The sequence below is a fragment of the Taudactylus pleione genome, unplaced genomic scaffold (genome assembly GCF_031769625.1).
Source record: "Taudactylus pleione unplaced genomic scaffold, aTauple2 ptg000522l, whole genome shotgun sequence".
NCBI classification, from domain to species: Eukaryota; Metazoa; Chordata; class Amphibia; order Anura; family Myobatrachidae; genus Taudactylus; species Taudactylus pleione.
Genome location: NW_028284924.1, coordinates 2,430,450 through 2,451,349, shown reverse-complemented (window position 1 = coordinate 2,451,349; position 20,900 = coordinate 2,430,450). Strand labels below are relative to the sequence as shown.

Here is a 20,900-nt window from a genome sequence, read left to right as displayed (position 1 = left end):
GGCCCTCCGCGCTACCCTCCCCCTCCGCTAACGGTACTTTGCACGTGGTACACTGTAGCCGGAGGGGAAAATCACTTTCAGACATGATGGCACCACGTATGTGACCTCTCTCACCAATTAAGTATTAAATAGGCGAGAGACCACCCTGCAGCACCGCACCGCAAGGGCTTTAGCAGAAGAACAGGGACAGTAATAAAGCTGACAGTTTAGAGAAGAAAAGTTACAAGCAGCAGCGCTAGCACAGTCACATACAATGCAGAGAAATAACAATTCCTGCACTAACAGCGCTGATCACTCAACTACACAGACACAGGGCCTGGTAGGACACAGCGCTGCATACACAGACCTGAGCCACAGCGGAGGAGAGGTATGCGGGGGGACCCAGACCACGATGCTTCCGTCCAGCGCTTCCAGCAGCGTTCACCATGCGTTCTGGAGAAGATGGCCGCCGAGGAGCAGAGAGGAGGCTGGCCTGGGGGAGGAGCGCTGCCACAGGACCAGTCGGCAGCATGCAGAGAGGGCTGTGTGCAGCGGGGGAGGCGCCGGCTGTGAGACAGGGAAGGCGCGCTCCCCTGGCATGCATTTAACCCCTGGGACGCCGCAGCGCTACCGCTCTGCTGCGGTCCGCTGTCCCAGGGGGTAGTGGAAGCGCAGGTTGGTCGCCTGGCTCCACGCTGCAGCCAGTCCCCAGGGAGCCCCCTGCCTGGGGACTTAGGACCATGTGATCAGCGGGGACCCACCGCGGGACCCCGCTGCTTACCTCTGTCCCCCTTGAATCCGGCCATGGTCCGGAACATCTGGGGTCACCGCTAGCTGTGACCCCAGACGCCCACCAGCATCCCCGGATCAGTACCGGCGTTCTGGTACCGGCGGGGTGTAGGGAAGACAGCATGGACGTCAGGACTGACTGTCCATGCTGTTCCTCCAGATGTGCAGCCACAGCTGCATGAAGAATAAGCTTCAGGGGCTCTTCTAGCCCCCACTCCAACAGGTGCACCCGACTCCGGCCGGGCACCAAACTAAACTGAGGTGCCTTGGCCCGGGGGCGGGGTATAGGAGGGGGACCTAGTGCATCCTGGGAGGCTGAAAGCTTAACTCTTTGGTGCCCTGCGACTGACGTCACACCTATACCCCCAAGGTATCCTGTGGATACCCTATGGACCCTGAAGTAGAAATAAAATAATAAAATCTTCGTTTTTTTAAAAAAAATAAAGCTTAGGGGCTGCTTATGCAGCCCCACTGCGCAGGGTGACCCGACTCCGGCCGGGCACCAACTAAAACTGAGGTGCCTGTGGCCGGGGGCGGGGTATAGAGGAGGACGGACCCAAGTGCATCCTGGGAGCAGCAAAGCTTTAACTGCGTGGTGCCCGTGGATCCAGATCAAGCTATACCCCAAGGTCAACCCTGTGGACCCCCTATGGACCCTGAAGTAGAAATTACAGGTACGAAACATTGGTAGAAGGTAAGTTCCACCACACTCCTCTAAACAGTGGTAATCTAGTCCATTTTGCTACCACTGTGAGCTGTAAGGTAAATCCAGATTCCCCTTTGGGGTAACAATATGAAAAAGGGGGTAAACTCTTGGGCACAGGTTGGCTAGCTATATTTAATACCATGTTCTTACTATCTCTCCTTTAGGACCATTAAGTCCAATGGTGATAAAGGTGAGGGTGAATAGTCCGACAAAAGCTAGATAACTTCCAAACGTATTTATGCTAAAAAGGTAATTGGAGCAGGTAACATCTCATAGGTTTAAGTCAATTTCAGTTTCCAAGGTAATTCCGCATTTCACGAGTGGCTGCGCCCACTTCTCCAGATAGCAATTTGCAGACCATTTCTGTGTAGAGTCTGACTAGGGCAATGAGTATGCTCCTAGTCGAAGGTAAACTGTTTCCCTTGGTTAAACTCAGAAGAGGAGAAGCTAGCGGAAACCAGATAGGCTCATTAATGGCATCTTCTATAACCACAAAAATAAAAACCTCTTTTTAGAGGCCAAGTCATTTGTCTGCAGGGATTTTTTTGGAGGGCGGAACGAGGTTATGGAAAATTTCTGACACACCGTTAGGAGAGGGCATGTCCAATCTCTACTCTAAATTGCAGCGTAAAAATAAAGCTGGCCAGAGCGGCCAAAATTCAAAATTTGCCAATATTAAATGATCTGGTATTCACTCACCATTGTGATATTTCAGATTACTCCAATATACCATTCCCCCTCTCTGACCATCACCTTCTCTCTTAACTTATCCCTCTCTCCCTCCCCTCCTCTACGTCTTAAGGCTACCATCACTAAGCTAACATTGAGGCTATCGACAGTTTGTTTTTCCTCTCTGCTTGACTCTTCTCTCCCCTATCCTTCTCTTTCCTGCCCTGAACAAGCCGCTTCCCTGTACAATGCCTCCCTTACTTCTGCTCTTAATTCTGTTGCTCCAGCGATCACTGCTCACCCTCGCAGATCCACACCTCAGCCCTGGCATTCCAAATGCACCAGATATCTGCTAAAGTGTTCACGAACTGCTGATCGACAGTGGAGGAAATCACGATCTAAGGTAGACTTCCTCCATTTCACATTTATGCTCTCATCCAACAGCGTTGCCCCTTCCCTCTCCAAACAATCATATTTCAAGAACCTCATTTCCTCCAACTCCTTAAACCCCCGGGGGCTCTTCGCCACTTTCAACTGCCTCCTCTGCTCATCCCCTCCTATACCAGACCACATCCATCTTACCAACTCTGACAACCTTCTCCCCTATATCTGGAGCGGAAGTCATTGCCCTCATCCGGTCCTTTCCCACTTCCACCTTCCCCTTGACCCTATCCCTTCCCCTCCACTACCACTCTCCTCCTGTCTGTTCCCATCTTTCCCATCTCCTCTTGCACTGTCCCTTCTGCATTTAAACATGCCCTTGTCTTCCCCATTCTTAAAAAAGCCTACCCTTGATCCTAATACTCTCCAATTACCGACAAATCTCTCTTCTACTTTTGCCTTCAAACTCCTTGAGCGTATTGTTTACAACGGCCTTACCGCCTTTCTTTCCTCCCATTATAAATTGACGGCACAACATTCTCCTCTAGCCCTAAAGTGCGCTGTCTGTGAGTTATCCTGGACTCCTCCCTCTCCTTCAAACCACACATTCAGCACCTCTCTCAGTCCTGCCATTTCCATCTCAAAAATATTTCCAGTATCAGACTCTTTCTCAACCTGAATGCTACTAAAACCCTCATCTACTCACTAGTCCTCTCCAGATTGGACTACTGTAACCTCCTCCTATCTGGCCTCCCTGACTCCCACCTCTCTCCACTCCAATCTGTCCTCAAAGCTGCTGCTCGGCTCATCTTCCTCTCCAATCGTTCTGCATTTGCCACCCCTCTCCTATAAGCCTTACACTGGCTCCCCTTCCCCTACAGAACCAATTTCAAGGTTCTTACATTCACTTGCAAAGCTCACACCCAATTCTCTCCCATTTACAGCTCCAACCTCATCTCCCTTCACACTCCCGGCCGCCCACTTCACTCATCAAATGCATGCTGCCTCTCCTGCCAACTGGTTACTTCCTCCCACTCCTGCCTCCAAGACTTTCTCTGTGCTGCTCCCCACCTCTGGAACTCTCTCACTCTCCCCATCAGACTCTCTCTCTACAAATCTTCAATCAGGCTCTCAAGATCCACTACTGCACTTCATCATATCCCTTCAGCTCTCATCCTAACCCGCTGCTACATGCTCCTTCCTCCCTGTCTATCCCTTCTGTGTCAAACCTGTTTGTCTGCCTCTCCCCTTTAGAATGTAAGCTCTCACGAGCAGGGCCCTCTACCCTCTTGTGCTTCTCTAACTTATACTTTCATCTACGCCTTACTCCCCACATGGGCACCTAACATTTGGTTATTTACGCCCTGTTGCTTATTTTGAGTGTTATGATCACTAATGCAGCAATTCATATAGCCCATGTCCTTGTCCTGCATTGTATTACTATTTTTATTCTAAGTCACTGGTTTCTTGTTTACTTAGGGCTGAATCCAATTAGCCGTGAAGAGTGCGAGTTGCCGTTGCCACGGCGTTAAAACACCGGCAACGGTGCCTCATCTAGCACCCCTCAGGGCAAGCTCCGAGGCCAAATTTGCACAATTTTGCTCGGAGCCCTATGGGACTGCAAGCACTTTTGTGCGAGTTCGGGCTGCCGTAAAGTGCAGTTGTTTCCGCTATTTGTTTCTGTACTTTGGAAGCGCTGCAGAACACTTGTGGCACCATATAAAGGATAATTTTCCCTGCATGAAAAACGAATAAATAAATGCAATGTATCCCTTGCAGTGCAACATGTTTCATCCAGGTGCAAATTGCTCCCAGCTCTAAATGAGATTTTAAGTCTGCTGTGCAAGGAAGGAAAAAAGAAAAATTCCACAATCACGTTTGATCCCCCAAATGTCAGTCACCTTCGGTTTTATTGTGAACTTTAATAGCTTTTTTTTAAAAAAGGCAAGTTTCCTGGAAATGCGAGTGTCCAGGGAACTGCTGCAGTGGCAATTTATACCGTGCCACGCGTGGCTTTCTAGGTGCTGGCTCCTGCAGTGGGGTCCAGCAGTGAAACTAGAGAGGTGATGCACTAGAGAGTGACTGACACCTACCTTCATATCTCTCCAAGGCCTGGACCACGCTGGGGAGCTGCTTCACAGCCTGATAGAGTCTGTAGCAATCCTGCAGGTTCGCCGTCTGTCGCTGAAATTTCTTCGCCAAGCGATTAAGATCCGGAAAACGCCTCAGTAGATCTTCCTGGAGAGACTGCCTGAGTTCGGCATCGGTCACGAATGCTTCAACCAAATTCAACCTGAGGGAAAGAATTGCTTATGTCAGCTTTCTGCACAGGAGGACAATTACATTTTCTAGTTCTACAGCTACTATTTCTAGCTCACAGATTGAAGACTACAAACACCCTGAACGCACTCTCCCTGTAAGAACTTACTATCCACTACAAAAATATCACTGCTATACATAAGTACGGGATATTAATTTGGTGTCCATATTATGAAAAGCAGATACCTGTGACTTGTAGTTCCACAGCACTTTGCGAGCCATAGTTTGCCTAAGCCTGTTTGGACATGTAGCGGGGTGGGTGATTACATTTTTGCAACAAGCCCAGTTTTTACTGTCTCGGGAATTCTGGAGAGATCACTGTAACAGCTTCCATCGTTCTTCATGCAATTCCTCATCATCTAGCTTGAAGACAAGCCTCTATAACTAGATGGACTAAAGATCACTTTGCAAGTGAAGGAGCCACATTTTACTCTACTATCTGAATCGTTTCAGCGATTTAGGACGTACATCATGAACACATCTATCCTGAGATGAGGGGCAGAAAGGATAAAAACAAAAGCTGGTAAACAGCCCTGATTCTGTAATTTATTTTTACACCCAGGCACCACTACACACACTGCATTGCAGAGACGGTGGAAGAGAGATTGCTGCAGTCACACTACAGAATGGATTTCCAGTTAGAGCCAGGCTGAGCAGTAACGTCACACGTTCTCACACAGAAAGAGACCAGATTATGTGAACCTGCATTATCCGCTATGTACTACATAACCCTTCCGCAATAAAGTGCTTTCAATTTAAGGACAGGCTTTTACTTGTCACCTACTGTAACAATTTTCGTAGGGTGAAATCTGCTAAATGCGATAACACGCAAAGCGCCATTCTTGTTAAAGTTCATCTTAGGCTACTGCGGTATGATAGATACACTTTAGTAAACGGTCTACATTAAATTTCTATGCTGCTATCTCCTTGTTACTGCATGCACTATCTGCCTATGGCAGAGCTCGGTCGCAGTGCAGTGAGCCGATGTAGTCAAATTCCCAGCTACATTACCAGTTTGAAAGCAGCCGACATTAACCTATAATCCAGCAGTGCAAGCTGGCTATAGTGTAAATCACACATGGCGACTAGATGACAGATTCTGAACTAGAGACATTAGCAGGTCTAGCTAACAGTCAAGTATTTTTAATGGGGTGGGGGTTGGGTGTATTATTAAAGCTGCATACACACGTAAAGATTTTCTGTCCAACCATCCAACTAGTTGATTGGTTGGAATGAAAATCTGGTAAGGTATGAAAGCAAAAGACAATCAGCAATTTGCTCCCAAATACCGGAAAATGGACAAAAACTGTGAACAAATTGTTTAGATCAAACATTTAACAAACTTGTCTGACGCCATTTTCATCTGTTTTCTGGCATTTAGGAGCAAATTGCTGATCATCAGTTACTCCCATACGTTACCAGATTTTCATTCCAATCAATCAACTAGTTGGATGGTTGGACAGATAATCTTTACGTGTGTATGCAGCTTAAGATACACTATTTAGAGATACTTTATTACAACACATTGCACACATCTGTGGGGGTTTAAACTGCAGCAGGATGTCAGAACGACAGATTATTTAATCTTCAGGCTTCTTACACAACTCACTATGGGGTCTATTCATGAAGCAGAGAAGATCCCAGTTTAGCTGATATCAGGGCTCTTCTCTGCTTCATGCTATCCATGGTGCTAGTTTACTGTGGGAGAAGTGTATGACTTCTCCAGCAATACCCCTTGCTCTATGTCTGCTTCGCATCCCCATACTATTGTATAATGAGTGCGATTCATGAAGGAACGGAAAGCTCAGTATTCCGTCCCCTCCTGCGGTACAGATCCACCATCTGAGGATGGCGTTAACCGTTACCGCAAGCCGGACAGAACAGGGTACGCATACTTTCTTGCTCTCTGTCCAGCACCTGGCGCTGGCTCCGCCCCTTTTCCCAGCGTCCATAGCAGCAGGTCCGACGTGACCTGCTGCTTTCAGACTCCGGGGCAAGCGTAGTGAGGAGCAGGTCTGTCTTCTCACTGCGCTACATGGATCGAGGAGAGGTCGGTCAGCACCCAAAGACATCGGACAGGTAAGTGTACATGAATGGCTACTAAACTTCACTATATATCGCATCTATGTGATGCGATACATAGAGCGATATCTTTTAGGAGCCACTTTATGTTCTATATGTATGTACTTCGCTATTTAATACCAGTTATTTATATAGCGTACACATATTCTGCAGAGCTTTACAGAGAGTATTTTCTCACTCACATGTCGCCATTCACGTCAGTCCCTGCCTCACACGCACACATAATCACTATAGTCAAAAAAGTTCGGGAACCAAGTAATCTACCAGTATATTTTTGGAGTGTAGGAGGAAACCCACACATGCATGGGGAGAACATACAAACTACACACTTTGGGACTCAAACTCAAGACCTCATTGCTGTCTAATGGACAAGAATATACACAATATCACACCATCCTAAAATATACAAACAAGGGCTAGGATTTATTTCAGTATTGTCAAATCTTTCTAAAATATTTGGTCAGTAGGCAGAAACCTAATATTCAGTATAGTATGTCCCTGATTTTGGGAATAAAGGTTGGCATTGCTGCCTCTCAGTGAGGCACGAGTTCAAATCCTGACCAATGAACTGTGTGGATTTTGTATGATTGCATGGGCATTCGCCAGGCGCACTGGTTTCCTCCCACGCTCCAAAAACATACTCTGCCTCTGACTGCCTAAATAAATAATAACCCAATGCATATAGACTGGTGGCTCCACTGGGGCAGGGCCTGTTGTGAACGACTGAAATATTATCTGTAAAGAGTTGCAGAATGTGTGTATATATAAAAACCTGTGTGCTTTCTATTTAATTTTTAGTCTAACCAAGATTCCGTCTTGCATCTAAACAAATGGATGCCAGGATTTCATTTGAGGTTTCTAAACAGTAACTATTAAATAAATCTAAGAGAGATAATCAAGTTACAGACTCCGCAATGGTTGTGGGCACTAAATCAATTTTACTGTATAAAGCAACCTGAAAAAAAAAAAAAAAAAAAAAACCTCTACTACAATTTTTCAATCTGTTATACATCATGATGCGATAGAAAAAAAATAAAAAATCAAGCTTGTAGCACCATCTTGTGGTAATGCAATTGTGACACCAAGAAAGGAAAAGTATAACTAAACACACTTTAACTTTAAAGTATAATTCAGAAAAAAAAAAAAAGTCAGTCTGCAAACATTCTCGCAAGCCGGAAAGCAGGAGAAAAGTGTTGGGACCAGCCGGAAGGGCTGACACTCACCGCGCGGCATGAAGTCTCTTTTCATGCGTCGGTGAGTACAGTGGAGCTGGGAGGAGGGACGGGGGCGGAGCTGGCAGCCACAAGACAGCTCGCTGCACAATCTTCTGTGCAAACAGCAGCATGTGAATACCATCGAGGGCTGTACGCCATCTCAGGATAGCATACAGTAACAGTCAAATTCTGAAATAATATAATTTTCGGAAATTGATGAATATGCCCCATGATGAATATCCCAATCAAATAATGTAAATTACATAAAAATACGTTATTTATAGGATGATGAATGGACCCCTAAAACACTTCTGTCTAGGGAAGCCATTCCCGGGTTTTTTTTTTCAATCCTGGTATTCGGGATTAAAAAAAAAAATAAAAAAAAATTTAATCCCGGGATTGGCCTGGTATATAAAAAAAAATATGCCCCCCGCCCAGCCCCCAAAGTGACTTACGGGCGGGACTTTCGGTGGCGGCGTCTGTCCTTTAGAATGGTGGGTAACGTGGGCGGTCCAGCTGGCATTAGGCTGCGCAGCATGACCTCTGTCCTCACGTTACGCTGCGCAGTGCCAGGCCGCCGGGGGAAGGGGAAGCTGGGCAGTGTCTGAGCACTCTGCTGGAGGGGCACAGCGCTGACCAGCATTTAAAAGAAAAAAAAAAATTATGGCCAATGCCGGGATTCAATTCCGGCCATTTTTAGGCCAAAATCCCTGGATCCCGCCGATCCCGGGACTGGCCCCCCTACTTCTGTGCCCCGTAATATCACATATAAGTTACACTGAGTGCCCGATTCTGATTTGCACACATTGCCGATGTTCATGGTGTTGAGCGATTTTCTTGTTACTTTGTGAAAGCAAGTCTCTACAAACTAGTACAGCACATGCGTCTTACAGCGTATATGCATAGAGGCTTAATTGCTCACACTGAGGTCGAACTCTGACGGAGAATTTGCAGGCGCTGGGACAGTTTTCGATGGTGTGAACGATGGCTACATCTAAAGACGCACCAAGTGGTATTACAGCATCTACAGACTCTGACTCGGGTGTCTCAGTCCTTGCACACTCAGACGCACGCTTGTGCACCAGGGGAGGGACCGATACCAGCATTAGAATATAGTCACAGATGCACGCATGTGCACTAGGGGAGGGACTGATATTAGCATATAGTCACAGATGCACGCTTGTGCACCAAGGGAGGGGCTGATATTAGCATTTAGTCACAAACGCACGCTTGTGCACCAGGTGAGGGGATGATACCAGCATTAGCATATAGTCACAGACGCACGCTTGTGCACAAGGGGAGGGGCTGATACCAGCATTAGCATATAGTCACAGAAGCACGCTTGTGCACCAGGGGAGGGGCTGATACCAGCATTAGCATATAGTCACAGACGCACACTTGTGCACCAGGGGAGGGGCTGATACCAGCATTAGCATATAGTCACAGACGCACGCTTGTGCACCAGGGGAGGGGCTGATACCAGCATTAGCATATAGTCACAGAAGCACGCTTGTGCACCAGGGGAGGGGCTGATACCAGCATTAGCATATAGTCACAGAAGCACGCTTGTGCACCAGGGGAGGGGCTGATACCAGCATTAGCATGAAGTCACAGACGCACGCTTGTGCACCAGGGGAGGGGCTGATACCAGCATTAGCATATAGTCACAGAAGCACGCTTGTGCACCAGGGGAGGGGCTGATACCAGCATTAGCATGAAGTCACAGACGCACGCTTGTGCACCAGGGGAGGGGCTGATACCAGCATTAGCATATAGTCACAGACGCACGCTTGTGCACCAGGGGAGGGGCTGATACCAGCATTAGCATATAGTCACAGACACACGCTTGTGCACCAGGGGAGGGGCTGATACCAGCATTAGCATATAGTCACAAACGCACGCTTGTGCACCAGGGGAGGGGCTGATACCAGCATTAGCATGAAGTTACAGAACGTCAATAGCATCAATAGACGCTAGGCGGAGGAGTGACAATAGTGGCCCATAAAAAGCATCATCTGATGGAGAGAGATATGGACAGATTATCAGACACGCAGCAAATCCAAAGGACATCTGACACAACTAGTAATGCTCATCCAACACACAAACCCCAAAAGTACATTTTCTGGATCTGGCGCTGGATGCATTGAGCATGTATATAATGGGACTTTCAATGTGGGGAGATATGAATCTTAACCTAAACCAGGTAATAGACACCTCATCAGATCATTTGACTGTATTGGTCCTAGTACAAGGTTATAAAATAAATACAAAGTTTAATCATTCACAGTTATTTATATAGCGCACACATTCTGCAGGGCTTTATAGAGAACATGTCCGTTTCTCATTAGTCCCTTCCCCGGTGGAGCTTACATTTTATATTCACTCTCATGTGCTGCACACACCTAGGCTTATGGGTGTTTTTTTATCAGAAGCCAGCATTGAAATGGGGCATGAAGATCCTAAACTTAAGGGGTGTAGCCAGCCACCATAGAGGGACTTGGCCACCATTAGAAAGCACATGCAGAGGAACTGGGTCCCTTTATAAATAAGGGGACAAGGGTGTGTCAGGACCACCCAATTTGATTGGCAGAAGGGTTGATCTTGGTTCAATTTCCATAGAAACAATTCAAGCACCCAAGTTCATCCATGATCCTGCTCCGCCAAGTTAAGCAGGGTACACACTATACGATATATAATCGCCCGTGGCGGATCGGAACATCCATTGTATAGTGTGTACCCCAAAAAAACAAACAATTTATTGTATAATGAATTGGGCGGTTGTATCTTCCCATCAGATGTGCTGCACATCAGATGAGACTATTTGGTATAGTTTACACTAGAGATAATGATATATCACACAATATATTGTGCAGGGCGTATGGCAATGCAATATATCATTAGATCACATCGCCTCGTTGTCAGCTGTGTACCCAACTTAACTAACTGCTAGGGGAGTGGGTAGGACCCCTAGGGAATTTCCCCTGTACACCTGTGGGCCAGTCCGGCCCTGCCTACCAGTACATTTTTAGGTTGAGAAACAGGAACTCCCAGAGGAAACTCACGCAAACACAGGGAGAACATACAAACTCAAACAGATAAGGGCTTAGTGGGAAATATCAGACCTCAGTGCTTTGAGGCAGCAAGCTAATCACTGCCCCACCGTGCTGCCCCTGCTACCTCGCTTCTATTGAAGCATGTTTTATACTACTCCTTTTTGAGACTCTACCAGCTACCAACTTTTTTTTATATCTATCCTGCGACTGGAACAGCCACCTTCACTGACGGCTGTTTTACACACTAGCAGCGGGAACGCCACCCATGTCACTCACTTTTTAGTGGGAACCAGACAATGATTTTAATGACAGAGCTGGTTACGTCGTTTAGGAGGAAACACCCCCCCCCCCCCCTTCCAAGTGGTCACAATATAATAGACACTGGTCTCTCGAATTCATTTATCCAGTGAGATTGATGGGCGAGAGAAGAGGGGGGAGGGGAGCTTGGGGCACATAACGTGCTGTTGCAGGTCTCCCGCACTTGCGAGCTCCGTTCTCTTCACCCAGTTACGTCACAATGCCGCCCAGCTGCAAAACATTTCTGAGAAGAACACTGGTCTAGGTTCTCCTAACTTTCAGAAGCACTGCTTGGCTTCTCACCTCCCAATTTGGACCAGAGTGGAGGCATCTTACGTGGGACTACTCTCATCAAATTAATTTGATTGGCCACTGCCTAAATACTGCTCACCCCAATACCCTTAGAACGGGATACAGTCAGCATGACGGGATGCCAGACGTCAGTATACCGATGCCGGCATCCCAAAGGGATCAAGATACCAACATAGTCATCACGACTACCGGCATTCCGAAGGTAAGTACGCGGGTTAGGGTTACGCCCAGGATGAAGGGGGGGCGCATGTTTAGGTTTAGGGCCCGATCGGGGAGGATTGGGTGCTGACCGGGGAGGGTTAGGCACCACCAGGGAGAGGTTAGGGTTAGGCACCACCCATGGAGGGCTAGGTTAAGGTACCACCAGGGAGAGGTTAGGGTTAGGCACCACCGGGGAAGGATTTACTGGCATCCCGACCCCTGGTAAATCATACTGATACCCCTTAGAACATCTCTGACTACTGTACCTATAGACCAAATCTATAATCTCATACAAACCACAAAACACATAACTCTGCTATGGAACTATCAGCTTTTGCCTCAAGTGAGGATCCCAGAGAATCTGAGTTTTGGACTTAATATAAATTAATATTTCAACAAAACCACATGAGTTGGCCTGTGAAGGAGACATGCAGGTGTCCCGGATGAATGGGCTGAGATCAAAGAATTTAGCAAAGTCTTCCCTTTGTGTCCGTATAATGGAAAATACGATTAAATGAAACCTCACAAACCAACCTTCTCACCTTCTGATCGCTGCTGGAGAGGACATAGGCACCATGGTTACCTTCTGCTGGTACTGCCCACGTCTCAGATATCATTGGCATTCTATTAACAATCTAGCATTGCCATTTCTAGCTTCCATTGTACCTATCTTAATCTATTCTGTCTAGGCCGATTATTAAGGCTCCTTAGCATTCACAGATATTGATCCATAATACAGTATATGAAATACCGCAATTTGCTATATAATCATATATAATATTAGTAACCCAGACGCTTACTGTGCTGATTAATTCTACCCGTCATAGTTCGCATTTAGAGTACATTACGAGCATTCTTCACTAAATTCTCTTGTGTCAGCTCCCTCTAGGTATCACATCAGGAGGCCGTGAAACTCAGCGGATATCTTGTGGAACATCCAGTAGGTACGCCTCTCTGCTCTCCCCTTTCCTGGTTCCCCTCTGACTACCCCTTACTAACACTTCCTGCAGGCTCCTGTATCATCTGCCCCAATTTAGACCCCGCTGCTTATGATCCCCATTTGTCTCAGCAATTGGTGTCCCCAGACTCTAGTTCAGGCCTTAAGTTATGTCTATTACATGTCTTTGTTCCACACATATGGGAGTATTGCTGTATTTTTAGTTGTCGTTCCTCCTGCATTTCATCATTTTTATTTCTGTTTTCTGCCCTTTTAAAATTTAAACTTTATTAATGTTCATGTAAAAAAAAATTTTTTATATATACATACATATTATATATATAAAAATTTACTTCTGTCTTGTACATACGTAGCCCGTGCATTCTCCTTCGCACACAGGAAATTAAAAGGCCACGTGTGACTGGACAGCAGTGGGGGGAATTCTGGGGACTCCCTGCTCCGATCCCATGTTATTATTAGGTACCAATTGTATTTCTACTGATATGGGAGGGGGTGACGTGGGACAATGCTGTGGCGCTTCATTCATTTCCGCTTCTTATTCATTTCAGTTGGGCTTCTACCTTCTACCTAAAGCATGTTATCCACACTGAAATGAACAGGGCATTGAAATGAACAGGAAACCTATTATATAGAAATTTATTTATTTTCTAAATGGCACCTGAAAGAGTTAAAACTTCTAACAAAAAAAAAAAAAAAAATCAATCATAATTAAGGGTTATATTCAATTAGCGGCGAAAAGCTGGTTTTTTTTCCGCCGATGACGTCATTTTCTCCATTCTGCAAGTATCCCCGTATTCAATTCTGTTTTCTTTTTTCAGGTACGAAAAGTCAATGGGAAAAATCAGCGATAAGTTTTCACCTATGAATAGGTGTCGAGAACTAGTGCAGGATTGGGGTTTTGGGATGCAACGTTGCGGGAACCCCCTAGAACCCTTTGGACAGTCCCCCAAAGCTTAACTGTCAAAAAAATAAATAACCACTGGACACCCCAAAAAAGTACTTTCGTTTTGGGGGCAAAATAAAAAAAAAAAAGTTGGGGGACATACATTAAAACTAGCAAACTAGACTCAGGGGGGTCCCCAAGTATGCCCCAGGTGTTTTTTTTAAATGCGGGTGTTTGCAGCAGGTGTATTTTTCATGATTTTTAAAAGTTAACTTTAGCCACTTAAAAATATGCTTGCACCCATTTCCAGGTACCCCAAATTTGATCGGACTACTTATTTTTTTTTTTAAAAACCTTGCTAAATGCTATTCACCCCTTACCCAAAGACACTAAACTGCACCTATTGAGACCATTTAAATACCCCAAATACCTTCAGCAGGGCTATTCGGGGGTACCCATAGTGAACCCCCACGTCAGAGCATCTTTTGGGGCTGTCAGGCTGATTTTCCCAAAAATGACAGCACTTTTCACCCGTTTCAGATTCTCCGCCTCCCGTTTTTCGCCGATTTGGAATTAAATAAGGGGATATGCGGGCACGAGCACGCTACATTATCCCTCTGAAAAGTGGCGATGACGGCGAAAAGTCCGGCAACTGACTTTTCGCTCCTAACTGAATATGGCCCTAAGGGAATTAACATACATGTCTTTGCAGAGCCCAGCGGTGAGGACTACTAGGTGCAAACCAGATAATCCAATTAAGTCTTCCATTAAATCAGAAAACCATGAGAATCATCAATAGGGAGACCTGCAGACTAAAACTGGCCACACATCTAATAGATTACCATTCCAACCAACTAGTTGGCTGGTTGGAAAGAAATCTGGGAGCAAATGACAATCGTCCGTTCGCTCCAGAATGCCAGAAAATTAACAAAAGCGGTTTGTTCAGACAAGTTAAATGTGTTTTTGTCTCTGGGCCTAATTCAGCATGGGGTCCCGTAGCCGGCCGATGGTCCGCAGAGAATCCGATGCTGTGTTGGACAACGCAGCTCGGATACGTAATGCAGCAGGAGGCGTGATGCCTCCTGCTGCATTAGCATAATTACAAGGAACGCAATTGCAAAGCTGCCTCATGTTGTCCTTGCTGAATCAGGCCCTGTGTTCCTGTAGTTCAGGAGCAAAAGGACGGTTGTCAATTGCTCCCATACATTATCAGATTGTCCTTCCAACCAGCTGGATGTGTGGCCAGCTTAACATGTACTGTCAAATCAATAAAAATGTAAAGTGCTGTGTGCGCACACAACGACTGCTGCATCAGAGAGCAATTACTGTGATATAGACTCATGCGATACACATGGTTAAATAAAGGGAATGCATATAATTTATATTACCTAGAATACAATAAATGATACAAACTGCTTCCCTTTAAGCACCATACACAATCCGTCATGGCCCCTGTCAATCAGGAACCAAACACTATGCCAGTGATACACGACCATTGTGTCAAGCAACAGAAATTGTTTTTTGTGTTGTGTTTTTTTTGTGCCACAAAATCAAACACAAGTCTGCTTCCAATCATGTTTAACGCACAAGAATTAAGGCAGTATATGGTTCCGTCTGACAAATCACTGTATAAGATTCTATTTGTAAATTTACAGGAAAAAAAATAAAATAAAGGACAGTATTTTGCAAGTCCACATTGACCCTAATTATTAGTAGGAAATAATGGGAGCATGATGCGATATACAATTCGTAACGCCTGGAATAAGTCACAGGTTGCTCTAAACTAATGTATTTATGTCTGGCTGCCTATACAAGTCCCTGTTCTTGTGGAATAAGAAAAGCTTCTAAGTGTAAAGCAGATGTACCCAAATTAGATATACTGTAAGGTTAGAAGTGCTCTCAGAATATGATTGAAAGAATTCAGTAACCTTGAGAGGGACGGGGTAGAGAGAGATATATAGATATATACACATACATACAGAAAACCACAGAGGGAGCTGATAGTGTAGTAAGTACAATATCAATTGGAATTAAGGTTAAAATAATATAGAAGTACATCAAATTTCTCTTGATTGTTTGCTTATCTGAGGTATCTTTGGCGTCCTTAAAGTCCCACTTAGTCAGCTGCAGGTTATGTTCCAACTACTTCAGTCCTGGAACAATACCCTTTCTCCAAGCACCAACACGCCATTTACATGTACCTGTGTCCGTTGTCCTCCACTGGGTTATACGGCAGCTCTCAGGGGGTCATTCGGACTCCCGAGCGAAGGTCGCTCGCTAGCGGGTCGATGTTGGGTGAATGCGCATGCGCACGACGGAGGGAGGTCCGTCGTGAGCATGCGCGAGACCCGGCGAGCGAAATCACTCCTGGGCTTGCGGCAGCGAGACCCTACCACAAGGGTCTCGTCGCAAGCCCGATGGTCTTGACCATTGCGACCATCATGGACGGTCGCATAAGCTGTGGGTGGTAACCCACAGCTATGCGAGCGTCCAAAAGGCCGCTCCACATTTAAATAGGACGGCCCTGATTCAGAGCGAGCGCTCTGGTCAGAGCGTTCAGCTCTGAATCAGGCCCTCAGATCATAGCTTCAAATAAAGTAGCCAGCAACGGATTTCCAACGTTTCGTTGTCTTTGTATTATGACACTTCCATCAAGTGCCATAATACAAAGACAATGTAGGGGGGTAGTTGGTGCAATAGAAGGCAGATGGAATGGCAGGCGATATTAACCTATATACAAGGATCAAATGTCTGCCAAGTGCAGGCAAGGGCCATTTCCCGGTCCTGTCTGGCACTTCATTAAAGGATGAGGCTTCAGCAGAGACAAAGAGCAGAACATATTAGCAATTCAATCACTGCAAAAGTAAGTGAGACCCCTTGTACCAATGTAGAGAGTGGTGTGGGTAACCAGCCTGCACAGTGTTTCAAAAGGGGGAAGAAAAGTGCAGTTGAGGGAAGCTTGCTGGTGAGCGCAACACCAATTAGAACAGACAGGTAGCGCCCCTGGCTTACAGGAGATAACCAGATCAGGTGCCCCCATCATTACAGGACATGTGGCTCTCTGAGGGGATTCAGATCTATTACAGGGACAACTAATAGAAAAATGATTCCATGGAGATGGAATGTAGGACTGAAGGTTTTTGAATTGAAATGAACATGAAGCATAAGTTACACTGTGCAGCTCTCCCAGGGAATGCGGAATTGTGCCAAACGGAACTGAAGCAAATCTTTAGTTGCAGGATTTCTAATGGAGAGTTCTTGTGCAGGCCCAGCACCAGTTTACCAGGCTAACATTGAGAATGGGAGAATATTTAGGGCTCTATTTATTAACATTATTTTTACTAAAATAAAGTGAAAAAGGGTGTTTTCACACCCTTTTCACATTATTTTAGTTTCACCTGTAGTTATTACAGGGTAATTGGAGTAGAATTAGTAAAATTCTACTCCAACCCCCAGTATCGCTTATTTTTAGTAAAGCAGATCGCCTTTCCCATAATTGTAATGGGAAATGTGATCCGACCACAGTTACTAAAAATAAATTGTCAAAAAATACCGGGGGAAGCCCTGTGATAATAACGCCACCTGGAGGTGGCGTTATCCAGGGTCTCTCCCGGTTACCGGGCTCCCACTCTGCTCTAACAGGGAGAGCAGAGACGGGAGCCGGTACCAGTAATCAGCTATGTGGTCTAAGCATACCGCAAGCTGATTACTGTAAAAAAAAGAAAAAAAAAAAATTAAACATTTTTTTTTTTTTTTTACTTACCTGAATCCAGGGACCGGTGATCGGGCGATCAGGCCCCAGTGCAGTATGGGAGATCACCTGATCGGGAAGCCCGTAGAAGATCACCGGAGGCCAGGAGGATGCAGGAAAGTGTAATGAAGGGAGGGGGGGATCGCGGGGGGCCGCGATCGCGGGGGCGGGGCTTAACGCCGGGGGCGGAGCTTAGCTTTGGTGAGGGGGTAGTAGCGGTGGTCGGTCGGCGCATGTGCGGGCTCTTAGTCGCGGTATTTTTTCCGAAAATACCGCGACTAGAGTGCGGATGGGATCCGCAGGGACAGAGCTTTATCGCAAGCTCTGTCCCTGCAAGGGATTTATAGTAAATCCCTGTGATATTGCCTGAATTCGCAATGCGAATTCACTCGGTAATATCACACTACAATCCGCATTCAATATACGGATTGTAGTAAATAGAGCCCTTAAAGACATGAATTATCACTTGTTTACAACTGAAGGTCAGTAAGGTAAGGTGAAGGAAATACACTATCAGCAATTGCATGTATTACAGACATGGCAGGGGTAGTGAGTTTGGGGCATATGGTCAAGGAAGCTGACCGGAAGAATGGGTGCAACCGTTTCAGCATGGCCAAATAGCAAAATACTTGCAGGGCATGCTGGGATGTGTAGTTCTACAACAGCTGGGGGGGACTGCTTATTGCCGATCTGTGGATCGGACGACATATCGCCCACATCGGGCAATGTGTATCCGCTAGGTCTTCGATTATGCACTCTCCCGCGCATCATCAGCAACATCACCCGTCGGATCCAACTGGCGATATAGTCAGCGGGTGTCATGCTGCCAAACATAGCATGGCCCCCGCTGTTGTGCCGTCAGTCCCGGCATCGGCAAGTGTGTATGCACTTGCCTATGCCGGCACCCCCACCGGGACCCGTAGCACGAGACATCGGTGGGTACACAATCGTTAAGTCTGTACCCAGCATGTCTTTCTTCCTACCATTCAACTCAGTAGGACTGAAGGTTTTTGAATTGAAATGAACATGAAGGAGATTAAACCATGAAGTATTTCTCTGTGTATTGCCTCTTTAATAAGTGGGAGTTATTTATCCTTTAAGATTGAGAATGTTAGTTGTGGTTTTCTCCTGTCCTGTAGGATTGTTAGGGGAGGACTTTGTGGGGTTTTAGCTGATGCTAGGTAGATTAAGTACCTCTCTGATCTGGTTCACCCTCCCAACTTCTCTGATGTGTGTGTGAATTTACTGTATTGGTTCAGCTCACTCAAATAAAGATCAAAGCAACAAGGATGTAGAATACTACCAGTGGGATTCCCTTATAATAGGTTTTTTTTTTTGTTTGTTTTTTAAGAAGTCACAGCATATTTAAAAAAAAAAAAAAAAAAAACAGCCAACCCTGCTCATAGGCTAAGCATGTAACCATTGTTGAGAATATGGGTTTTTTTAAGCTGAAAGCTTGCAGAAGAGTGTACACAGAGGGACTGTCACAGGCGGAAAACACGTATTGAATGTTTAGTGTGAGGCGAGTGGCAACCTTGTGCAGCAGATGCAGGTAGTTACTAATAACCTGGCGCATTATTGGAACTTCCCTTAGCGGACCTGACTGCATTATACTTGCTTTTTAAGTTTTAAAGAGTAAAAGACTTGACAAAAAAAATTAAATAATAATCATAGCGAGAGGCCGTGCAGGATATACAAAGTTAAGGTGAGAAAGGATATGAAGAGCCCGGTACCTTTAGAACACCATGATTTTGGAGAATATACACCCCAGTGTTACTGTCAATCTGGAGAATAAGTTTAGCCGGTAGACTCTCTCTTTGACCACCTCCGAGGCATTGAGAATAGGAGAGCTGGCATGCAGGTCAAGAACATGTAATACTGGCTTGGAACAGGATGAAGTACAGCAGTCAGGGAAAGCATATCAGTCCATAAGGTGGGTACACGGAGGAGCACTTGTGCCTTTACCTACTTGCAGTGCCAGACTGACATGTGCCCTATAGTGTACTGGGAGGTATATGTACATTACACCCAGGATAGATGTCCACTGCCTGAACGGGAGGATGGGACTTCACTATCTCTTGCTCAGAAAATATTACAGGCTTAGCTGATCCGAGCTGGGAATTTCAGGGGCAGAATCTGGGTCATGTATAACCAAACCATGACCGTCTGTGGTGGAATATGGACCCCCCATTAATATCAAATTAGGGAGGAAACAGACTGTGAGGTGGGGTGTAAGTGATGAGATAATTAGGAGCGTCACTAGGTGGGAATCAGTACAATATTGAACCAGTGTAAGGCATCAATGTTATAGCCTAAGTAAGCGAGGATGAAAAGGTGGAAGGATGGAGAAACAAATAGGAAATAATGAGGGGACAGGTAAAACAGTGACTGGTGATACTTTAAAGGAGTTCTAGAAGTAAAAAAAGAGTGAATAGAAGGATTAAGGCGCGTTATGGTTTTTACATTGCCTTATTGAATGGGGATGGATCAATATGGTGTAATGAAGTAGGTGAAGGTACATGATCAGGGCCATAAATCAGGTTTATGGGCAGCACAGGTGGAGGTTTATAGGTCACAACTGCAAATGGCTATTGCTGTAATGTTGTATTTGCTTAGTATGGGTCAGAGCCAGCTCAGCGCCTGCTACAGATTGTGAGGCACTCCTGTCTGTACGGGATCTGCGTGGCTTATTCACATTGCCGGCAGTGTAATGTCGAGCACGGTACTAATGTCCGTCAAAGCATTGCAACAGTGCCAGCATCTATGGGCCGTATTCAATTAGAAGCGAAAAGCTGTTTTCCGTGAAAAAGTATCACCGCTCACGGGTTTTCACATGGTCGGGGAACTTATCTCCGTATTCAATTCCAGACGGTTTTCGTCTACGCGGAAAGTCAATACAATGTAATAGGCGAAAAAGATGCACCACTGAATAGCAGGTGAAAAGTGGTGCAATTTTTTTATTTCGGGTTGCAAAGGTGGTGAAACCAGTCAGAACCCTTGGGGCTGCCCCCCAAAGGACAACGGTGTCAAAAAATCCCGGGGAAAAACTTAACACCCCAAAAAAGTATTTTCATTTTGGGGTCAAAAAAGCACAAATTGGGGGGGACAAGCATAAAAACTAGTGAAATAGACTTCTTGGGGATCTGCAAGGATGGGTCAGGTGTTTTTAGGATTGCAGGTGTATGCAACAGGTGCGTTTTTCACGTTTTTTTAAAACTTCACTTTAGAGACTTTAAAATATGCTAGCACCCATTTCCAAGTACCCCAAATTTGCCAGGAGTACTTATTTTCACCAAAAAATACTGC

The 20,900-nt window shown here is 45.7% G+C and overlaps 1 protein-coding gene across 1 annotated transcript in view; it reads right to left on the bottom strand.

The window, feature by feature from the left end:
* MSH2 (mutS homolog 2) overlaps positions 1–20,900 on the bottom strand; it is a 174,892-nt gene that overhangs the window by 117,595 nt on the left and 36,397 nt on the right. Inside the window, exon 7 of the mRNA XM_088450684.1 lies at positions 4,618–4,817. Within this exon, the coding sequence (XP_088306810.1) occupies positions 4,618–4,817 (200 nt within the window). The remainder of the gene's footprint in view (positions 1–4,617; positions 4,818–20,900) is intronic.